Source organism: Podarcis raffonei, chromosome 1, assembly GCF_027172205.1.
Source record: "Podarcis raffonei isolate rPodRaf1 chromosome 1, rPodRaf1.pri, whole genome shotgun sequence".
NCBI classification, from domain to species: domain Eukaryota; kingdom Metazoa; phylum Chordata; class Lepidosauria; order Squamata; family Lacertidae; genus Podarcis; species Podarcis raffonei.
Genome location: NC_070602.1, coordinates 86355345 through 86365812, shown reverse-complemented (window position 1 = coordinate 86365812; position 10468 = coordinate 86355345). Strand labels below are relative to the sequence as shown.

The window sequence follows — 10468 nt, the reverse complement described above, 5'->3', positions numbered from 1 at the left end:
TTAAAAATTAAAAAATTGTCCAGTAGCACCTTAGAGACCAACTAAGTTTGTTCTTGGTATAAGTTTTCGTGTTCAGATACATGCATGCACACGAAAGTTTATACCAAGAACAAACTTAGTTGGTCTCTAAGGTGCTACTGGACAATTTTTTTATTTTATTTTTTACATACTTTATCAAAGTAGTTGTTAAACTGAAATACAATTAAGAAGAAGTATCGAGTTTTTCTTTCCTTTAATTTTTTTTTTTGGAGCCCCCAAGAGAGTGGGGCCCTAAGCTATAGCTTGTTTATCTTATACAGTACATAAATCCGGCACTGGAGGGGGCAGCTGTCCCTCTCCCCATCACATAGCTGCGCCCATGGCCTCGAAGTCGAGAGTCCCCCAGTCGTAGAGATATATGATGTGAGGGGAACCCCAAAGCTGATTTTGGAGTTCAGTGACGTAATGAACTTTTCCTCCTTTTTTTTAGATTTGGAGCAAATGAGGAATTGGGAACTAGTAACCAACTTCGGCATCGTCGAGAGCCTCAGTTTTGCCAGCTCAGGCGCGCGCGCGCGCACACACACACACACACACGCGGCTCTTTGACTTGGCCCTTCCTCTTAGGGGAAGCCTTGGTGGCTGCGCGCCCGCAGCTCCAGATGCGGAAAAGGCGCTGGCTGGAACGCCTTGCGCCAAGGTGGGCGTTGCTTCCTGGTTTCCGTCCTCAGGTACAGATCGGGAGAGGCGGAGTCTGCTTTTTCCTCTCCTGTGCCAAGGATCGGAGAGCGAAGGCAGGAGGGTGAGTCTCGCAGCCAGGCTGGTGCTTGGCTTTGCCCTAGACGAGGGACACTCTCACAACGCGCCGTCGCGAAGTGCCGGCCCCATATTGTGACCCTAACGCCTGCGCTCAGGAGAGTGTTTACACGGGAGAGTGGAGCCCCCTGTCGCTTTCACACAACCCGTTCGCCCCGCAAATAATCTTCCACCGTTGGGACTCCTTCACTGAAACTTGCAAGAGGCTTCTCTGAAGTTTGTTATCTCCGGTGTAGTCAGTTTCGGTTTCTGTGCAATTCTGAGCACCGGATAAATGCTCCCCCTCTTTGACACAAGGGCGCAAGTCATCCGGCTTTGAGAGAGAAAGAGAAAGCGTGTGTGTGAACAGAGAGAGAAAGAGAAAGATCAGCAGGGCTTTGCCCTTCTTTCGGTCCTGGCGTCTTGCTCCCTTTCCGCTCTGCAAGGCTGCCCGTCGAGGGCTGAATGCCGCGCTGTGGCATTTGAATCGGGGCTTGCAAGCAGGGCCGGATTTAGGTTTGATGAGGCCCTAAGTTATTGAAGGTAATGGGGCCTTTTATAGCTGTCCTTTGTCAACTACAAATTGTCGCTGGTTTTTGTGTGTGTTGAATATATGCTATATGGTAATTTATGGACCTAATAGGTATCTAAAGCCATTTGCACATAACAAAATATGTATTTTATCAAAGTAATTGTTGAACTGAAATACAATTAAGAAGTACAGTCATACCTCGGGTTACAGCCGCTTCAGGTTGCGTTTTTTTGGGTTGCGGACCGCTGAAACCCAGAAGTACCGGAACAGTTTACTTCCAGGTTTCGGCGGTTGTGCATACGCAGAAGCGCAAAATTTTGCTTTGCGCATGTGCAGAAGCACCAAATCGCAACCCGCACATGCGCAGACGCGGGTTGCAAACGCTGCAGGTTGCAAACATGCATCCCGCACAAATCATGTTCGCAACCCGAGCGTCCACTGTATATTAATAGTGAAATACAATTCAGAAGAAGTATATTAATAGTGAAATAATTATTAAGCTATTAAGCAGCCTATGCAACACAAAACACTGTTGATGTATGTACGTTTTATTTTATTTGTTTTTTATCTTATATTTTGGAAATGTACATCCAGCTTTCCCCCCTTAAATTTTTTTGGGGGGGGCCAAGAGAGTGGGGCTCTAAGCTATAGATCAGGCTCCCTCAACCTTGGCCCTCCAGATGTTTTGAGAGTACAGTTCTCATCATCTCTGACCACTGGTCCTGCCAAAAACATCTGGAGGGCTGAGGCTGAGGAAGCCTGCTATAGATTGTTTAGCTTATATGTAAATACGGCACTGCTTTTAAGGCTAAACTCCAGAAACAGTAGCTTGTGGGCAGGGTGCTGCTGGTTGAGGCCTCCTCCCCTGCTGCCTTGCCTGGAATCCAGGGGGATTTCCTCATATGCTTTGCCTTTGGGAAGCAATGACTTGCAGAGGAAAGAGGAAGCTGCCAGCAGATGCCCCTGGTCTCAAACAGATGAGTCCTGAGGCACCAGGACAGAGACAAGCGCTTAATGCAGTGCTCAGCTGAGATCCAGTCTCTCAGACCAGGTATGTGTGGGAGCTCCAGTCCTCTGGCTACACAGAAGGACATAGGTAGCAGTGCTTAGTGGTGGGACTTTGTCCCAGGAGGGCAGAGAAATCAGGGAAAGGGCCAAGGGGTGCCAGGAGGCAGGCTTCATCTGCATAAAACTCTCAAATCTGCCCTGATATCTCAAGCTGAAGATCTCACGCAGACACTGTGGCTAGTTCTCAAGTTTCTTGAAGCATTATATTTTCAATTCGTTGCAGGAAAAAAACCAAGTCAAAGAGGTGTCTGTGAGGCAGGGCCCACCACGCCACAGTGTGTTCAGGCTAGACCCACACCCCACGGATTCAGGAAGTAGGGAATATTCAGCTTAGATGTAAGAGAATCTTTAGAGCTGGGACCTATTCAACTTTTGCATGAGAGCATACAGAAATTCATGTATCTGCACACAAGACTTGTTTTAGTACCAACTGTTTTGGCAAAGGAGAGAAACAGGTAGCAGTTGCTATTGTGTGGCCAGCATTTCTCAGGCAAAGCTATGAGTAGAAAAGTGTGCTAGATGGCTGGAGAGAAATGGCATGTTTGTTTGGCTTTCTAGAGCAATTTTGGGAGTGGTGTTCTTGTTTTTCTCCTCCCACTCCAGAGTTGGTCCTGAGAATAAATGTGACTCTCTCTGTCTCTCCCTCTGTCTCTCTCAGACATTAAAAGCCGTGTAAAAATACGATTACACAAAATGCATTTACAGTCTCTCTCTCTCTCTCTCTCACACACACACACACACAAAATTTCCTTCCCCACTCCATTCAATTATTAACATGTGCAAGGGTGAGTGACTGGGTTTCACCAGCAGTCTGCTTTGTCATAGTATTCTTAGCTGTCCTGTAAGCAATGTTGAAAAAAAAATAATTTTCAAAAGTGTGGGGAGGAGGCAGGAGGTCTGGGCCCCAGCACAAAAGACCCAAGGCTCAGGTCCCCTAATCCACCTCTTTACCACAGCCCTGGGGGGTGGGCTTTATGGGTGAACTGTATGGAAAAAGTCACAGAGATGCCTTAGAAAAGTGTATGCCTACATTTAAAGTATGTTTAAAACACTTCTCTCTCTCTCTCCCCTCCCCAGAATCCTGGGAAATGTAGCTATGTGAGTATTAAACTAAAGCTCGGATGATTCTTCGGGGGGTGCTTTAAATGTATGGAGCATACACAGCCTGGGAAATGGGGACAATGTGTGGAGAAAGAAGCAGAAGCAGTGTTAGCTGTAAGCAAATGGCTGTATTGTGGGCTGGGTAAGGCTACAGAAAATACCACTACAGTTGCAGATGACATCCTTGTGAAAGGCCTAGCCTGGGTCAATTCTGGCCACTTGAAACTAGTTGCTTTAGTTCCTTGTGTATTTAGGGAAGGAATGATTGCTCAGAATCTTGGGTCCTTTCTGGATGCAGGGAAAACACACACCAGGTTTTTCCTTTAGCATTGCAGTAGTGCTAGTCACCATCAAATGTCATTAGCATGATATATTGCCTTCCCGTGAGCATGGTGGAGCATTGCTGCAAGTAATAGCCAACCATGTGCATATTTTCCCCTGTTTGTTTGTTTTTTTGTTTTTTTGTTGCCCAGGGTGCCGCTGTGGTATAAACCACTGAGCCTCTTGGGCTTGCCGATCGAAAGGCCGGCAGTTCGAATCCCCGCAATGGGCTGAGCTTCCGTTGCTCTGTCTCTGCTCCTGCCAACCTAGCAGTTCGAAAGCACACCAGTGAAAGTAGATAAATAGATACCGCTGCGGTGGGAAGGTAAACGGCATTTCCGTGCACTCTGGTTTCCATCACGGTGTTCCGTTGCACCAGAAGTGGTTTAGTCATGCTGGCCACAAGACCTGGAAAGCTGTCTGTGGACAAATGCCGGCTCACTCAGCCTGAAAGCAAAATGAGCGCTGCAACCCCATAGTCGCCTCTGACTGGACTTAACTGTCCAGGGGTCCTTTACCTTTAACCTTGCTACACTTGGGCTCAGGGGACAAAAAAGGCTCTCCACCCCTCTCCTCATGAATGGTTGTTTGCTTTGTAGGCAAGCTGAGGCAGAGCTATGGCCAGCGACAAAGAGATTCTTCGTGTGGTCAAGGACTTAAAGAGTAAGTGCACATGATTTTCTTATGTGCTTCTTCCCTTTCCTCCATGTGAGCGCATGCATACAAAACATGATTTGGGGGTCTTTCCCCTCTTGTGTTAACTATCATGTGCACCTCCAAATCTCTGGGTTCCCCAATGCTTGCAGATATCTCCCTCTTGTTTCCCGGAGGTGCTATTTTGGCTATAAACCTATTGTCCTGCCCTGGATTACAGGGCGTAGTAGGGTAGCAGGGCTGGAACATTTAATGCTTTGGAATGTGGCTTAATTGCACCCCTTGCTTTATCTAGATACCGTGACCGAGTTAAACAAAAACTACCAGGAGCAGGGACTACCGGTGACAGACGGGAGTCGGGAGCTGCAACAATTCTGTGCCCAGCTGGAGTTCCTGTTGCAGGTAAGGCACCTCTAACAGACTTGGGTTGATGATGTGATGGAAGCAGACATCGTGCAAACTGCAGCTTATGTTGGTGCACCCACAAAGTCTGCAGCATGTGACTCATGCTGCCCCGCTCTGGTGCTGCTCTTCCCACGAACCTTTTCTGCATCCTGTAGCAAAGTGCGGGTGATCCTCGAGGTTGTGCCATCTTAAGCTATGTGATAAATATCCGAGAGGGCAGGTTTTTCGTTCATTTCTATTTTTTCTGTGCTGCAACTGCAGCCCATTAATACGAACGCAAAGGGCCCAACTTAGTTAGCTATTATTGTTCTTTCAAAAGCAAATGTATGCCCTGCCCACACAGTGCAGTCACAATGCTCGGAGCAGCTTACAAGAAGGTCAGAGCACAAGGCAAACCCTGCTGGATCAGGGCAAAGGTCCATCCAGTCCAGCAACTTCTTCTGACCATAGGCAACCTGATGCCCATGGAAAACCTGCAGGCGGGACCGGTACACAGCAGCAGTCACCCTGCTTGCAATTCCCAGCAGCTGGTATTCAGAGGCAAGTCAACAAGTTAAAGCAGTAAAACATCCACATGAACAACCCTGGACCCTAAGATCTTGGGAGGCTTGAAAGTGTGATGGGTGGCTACTGTGAAAAGGGCCTATTGGTGGATGCCCCTCCCTTGAGAGACTGGTCTTGAGCCTATCTTAGCCTCTTTCCAGTGGCAGGTGAAGACTTCTTCCATTTTCTCAGCTTCTTGGATCCATACATTTTTATCCATGGAACCTTGCAGTGGTGTTGCTGTGTATCCTCGTCTGTTGTTTTACTGGTGGCAACTGAAACATCTGTGTAACTTCTTGTTGCTTGATTGGTGTTGCATTTTAATAGGGTTTTTTTAAAATATACAGTGGTATCTTGGTTCTCAAACTTAATCCATTCTGGCAGTCTGTTCCAAAACCAAAGTGTTCCAAAACCAAGGTGCGCTTTCCCATAGAAAGTAATGCAAAATGAATTAATCCATTCCAGACTTTTAAAAACAACCCATAAAACAGCAATTTAACATGCATTTTGCTATCTAATGAAACAATTGATCCATAAAATGAAAGCAATAAACAATGGACTGCAATCACACAATCAATCAGTAGCTGAACTGGGGTCCACACAGTCACAAAAACACAAAAAGAGCCATAAAAACACAAATAAGAGAAGAAGAAGACTTTGGATTTGATATCCCGCTTTATCACTACCCGAAGGAGTCTCAAAGCGGCTAACATTCTCCTTTCCCTTTCTTCCCCACAACAAACTCTGTGAGGCTGAGAGACTTCAAAGAAGTGTGACTAGCCCAAGGTCACCCAGCAGCTGCATGTGGAGGAGTGGAGACAAGAACCCGGTTCACCAGATTACGAGTCTACCGCTCTTAACCACTACACCATACTGGCAGACCTCAGCATAACATTCAAAATGGAAGTGTGGCACTCAAAACAGAAGTGTAGCACTCAAAACTGAGCACGTTCGGCTCCTGATAAAAGTTCGCAACCTGGAAGACTTACTTCCGGGTTTGCAGTGTTTGGGTTCCCGGTTGTTTGAGTACCAAGGCATTTGAGAACCAAGGTACAGTGGTGCCCCGCAAGACGAATGCCTCGCAAGACGGAAAACTCGCTAGACGAAAGGGTTTTCCGTTTTTTGAGCTGCTTCGCAAGACAAATTTCCCTATGGGCTTGCTTCGCAAGACGAAAACGTCTTGCAAGTTTGTTTCCTTTTTCTTAACACCGTTAATACAGTTGCGACTTGACTTCGAGGAGCAACTCATAGAACGCAGTGTACATAGTAGCCTTTTTTGAGGTTTTTAAAGACTTTGGTGATTTTTGAAGCTTTTCCAAAACTTCTTTTGCAGCCATTTGGTAAGTTAAGCTTTTAAAACTTGGGGGGGGTTGGTTTTGGGTTGGGGTGTTTGGAATTCAAGGACTTGGTGTTGGGGAGGGGTTTGCAAGAATCTGGAAGCTTGTGGTTTTTTTTCTGCATTTTTATGATTTTTCTGGATTTGAATTTCTGTGTGCTGGGTGGCTGGGGGAACAGTTGGGGAGGGGTTTGCAAGAATCTGGAAGCTTGTGTTTGTTTCCCTGCATTTTTATGATTTTCTGAGACCATTGGGCCACTCTGCTGTTTTTTTAAAAAAATTCTGGGTTTGAATTTTGAAATGCTCTTTACAGTATGTGTGACTTTAAAGAGCACTTAATAAACTCTTGTTGTACCAAATTTGGCTTTGTTTGGACTTTTTTTGACCATAGGAACGCATTAATTGATTTTCAATGCATTCCTATGGGATTTCGTGCTTCGCAAGACGAAAAATTCGCTAGACGAAAAAATTCACAGAACGAATTAATTTCGTCTTGCGAGGCACCACTGTACCAAGGTACCAATATAATTTTATTAAGTTTTCTGTTTTACAATTTAAAATTCTCATTTTACATCCTTAAGATATTGGTGACTTCCCTTCTTTTCTTTCCATGGTTCATTTTATATATCATAAATCCCTGCATATTTTACAAAAAATATACAGTGGTACCTTGGGTTACAGACGCTTCAGGTTACAGACTCCACTAACCCAGAAATAGTACCTCGGGCTAAGAACTTTGCTTCAGGATGAGAACAGAAATTGTGCGGCGGCAGCACAGCGGCAGCGGGTGGCCCCATTAGCTAAGGTTAAGAACAGTTTCAGGTTAAGAATGGACCTCCAGAACGAATTAAGTTCTTAACCCGAGGTACCACTGTATACCATTCAGTATTTCATTATCGCATCCATCAAAACTTGTTTACACTGTTGAATGTATCTTAATGCTGCCAACGTTTTCAGTGTGTTGCGTTTTTAATTGTTAGGTGTGGGATACAAATAATGCAGATGAGTAAATAAAAATTAACAATGCCATTATCGTTCCTCCCTCCCCGCCTCTGCTTGGTTATTATAGTATGATCTGAAAGAAAAGAGAAACCTCTTTGGGCAAAGGAAAGATTACTGGGACTTCCTGATCCGAGTTCTGACCAGGCTGCACAGTGGTGTGCATGCAGGGGTGCAACATGTCACCTCCCTCGACAAAGTAAGATTGGCTGATGCTATTAATAGTATCGCCACTATTATTTATTCAATTTCTTACTCATCCTTCACTATGTGGTCCCAGGGCAGGTTACAACCAATTTAAAATACAATGCGAAAAACAGTTAAAACAGTTAAAACAGTCCAGAGAATAGGGTGGAACCTCGAATTTGCATCTTGCGTTGTCAGAGGCCAGAGCTGCACCTTCAGTGTATGACAAAAACTACACAATAAATGTTCCAGATGCATCTTTGTGGGGATAAATTTCCACAACTTGTGAGTGTTGGGGGCAGGAATGGGTACATGTGAAGAATTGGGGAAGGAGAAAGGGAGACGTGGGCATAGCCAGGGGGGCACGTGCCCCCCAATCAAGTAAATAAAGAAAAATACTTTAAAAACTGACCAATTGCATCACAGATAACTTGATTCTGCCCCCCTAACATAAAGCCTGCCCCCCCAGCTATGCCCATGTCTCCCTTTCTCCTTCCCCGGTTCTTCACATGTACCCATTCCTGCCCTCAAAATAAATCCTGGCTACGCTCCCCACCCAGAGGTACGATGTGATGGCACTGTCTCTTGTCAACAGGGTCTGCTTGAGGCATTGCTTCTCATTGGAAGGAGATCCTGCAGAGCAGGGACCAGGAATCAGGGAGATGCTGCACATCATTTGTTCTAGTGATCAAAAGGATGCTCATATTAACAAGGGCAAACAGCCCTTAGGGGTTATTTGATAAGGGAGCCTCCCCTAAATCTGGTGCCTTGGGCTGGGTGTGGCTGATGGGAGTTGTAGTGCAAAACATTTGGAGGGCACCAGGTTGGGGAAGACTCGAGTGTGCCTTACACCTGGGCTGTTCACATATTCTTTCACATCTTACTGTGCTTTATGCAAAACTAATTTAAGAATACAGCACTGTTTTTCATTGTTAAGAGCCATACACCATAACAGGATAGCTCAGCTGATACTGGGATAGCTCAGTTGGCAGAGCTTTAGATTCTTAATCACAAAGTCATGGGTCTGAGCCCCACATTGGGCAAAAAATTCTTGCATTGCAAGGGGTTGGATTGAATGACCTTTGCCATCCCTTCCAACTCTACAGCTCTGTGATTCTTTGATTCTTTGTTTGTTATCTACAATTAAGCACATGGACATGTTTTTCTTAGTGGGGTGTTTTTAATGAACTACTAAGGATTGCATAGGGATGCGGGTGGTGCTGTGGGTTAAACCACAGAGCCTAGGACTTGCTGATCAGAAGGTCCCACGACAGGGTGAGCTCCCATTGCTCAGTCCCTGGTCCTGCCAACCTACCAGTTCAAAAGCACGTCAAAGTGCAAGTAGATAAATAGGTACTGCTCCGGCGGGAAGGTAAACGGTGTTTCCGTGCACTGCTCTGGTTCGCCAGAAGTGGCTTGGTCATGCTGGCCACATGACCCAGAAGCTGTACGCCGGCTCCCTCGGCCAATAAAGCGAGATGAGCGCCGCAACCCCAGAGTCGGTCACGACTGGACTTAATGGTCAGGGGTCCTTTTACCTTTACCTAAGGATTGCACAGGAGCATTGATATTATTATAAACAGTATATAAAAGAACTGCTGAATAATCACAGGGAAATCATGCCATATTTTCAGGGCCAGCCCTAGCATTGGGCAGTGTGTGGTGACCGTCCCAGGCAGCAAATGCAGAGGGGCAGTGGGCATAGCCCTTTGGTTGTTCTTCTTGAACCCCAAACCCAGAATTTATGCCAGGCCAGATGGGGTAGAGATGGTGTCAGTAAAGAATCACCTAATGAATAGGGCACCTCTTGGAGGCTTTCCCACCTTTGAATGTGAATCTGTTTTCCTTGGTAGCTGAAAACAGCCGTGGGGAAGGGCCGTGCTTTTATTCGTTATTGCCTTGTCCATCGGCAGCTGGCGGAGACCTTGCAGCTTTGTTTCATGGAACCAGAAGTCATCAGGTAAGAGCTTGAAGGTGAAAGTGGCATGGCAGTGGGAGAGGAAGCTTGCGATGCAGGAAAACAAGGTTGCACACTATCCTCATATAGTGCAAAGGAAGGGGGCAGAACGATGGGGAAGTTGGGATAGCACAGGGATCTCCAAGGTGACACCTGTGGGCACCACAGTGCCCTGAGATGCACACACACACTCCTGGTAGCTGCCAAGCCTCTCTGTCCCTCCCAGTTTTTTATTCTTCAAAATAGTAAGACTTCTATGGCTTAGAGAAAGGTGGCAGGTGGTTGTTGCTATTATTTTCCATTCATTCATTCATTCATTCATTTAAGGATTTATAAACCACCTCCCAATAAATGTTTCTGAAAGAGCAAGCAACTAATCTTTTAACAATGTATAGTAAAAATGGAATATATAAAACATTTAAAAAAAACTTTAAGATAACTGCATTACAAAATTCTGTATGGATTTATATGGGCCAGCTGCTTTTCTATCTCTGCGTTATTTGTTTTGAGGTTCATGTAGGTATTTTTCCCATTGTTGCTGTCGTCGTTTGGTTTGGGGTGGGGGGAGGTTTGAGCATTGCCCGTGTTCCTC

The 10468-nt window shown here is 45.7% G+C and overlaps 1 protein-coding gene across 1 annotated transcript in view; it reads left to right on the top strand.

Annotated features, from left to right (window-relative positions):
- Positions 1 to 421: 421 nt before the first annotated feature.
- The window catches only part of RUFY4 (RUN and FYVE domain containing 4), a 28095-nt gene continuing 18048 nt past the window's right edge, over positions 422 to 10468 (top strand). Inside the window, exons 1-6 of the mRNA XM_053375178.1 lie at positions 422 to 781; positions 3452 to 3472; positions 4396 to 4459; positions 4746 to 4852; positions 7804 to 7932; positions 9773 to 9879. Coding sequence (XP_053231153.1) covers positions 4414 to 4459; positions 4746 to 4852; positions 7804 to 7932; positions 9773 to 9879 — 389 coding nt within the window. The 5' untranslated portion in view covers positions 422 to 781; positions 3452 to 3472; positions 4396 to 4413. The remainder of the gene's footprint in view (positions 782 to 3451; positions 3473 to 4395; positions 4460 to 4745; positions 4853 to 7803; positions 7933 to 9772; positions 9880 to 10468) is intronic.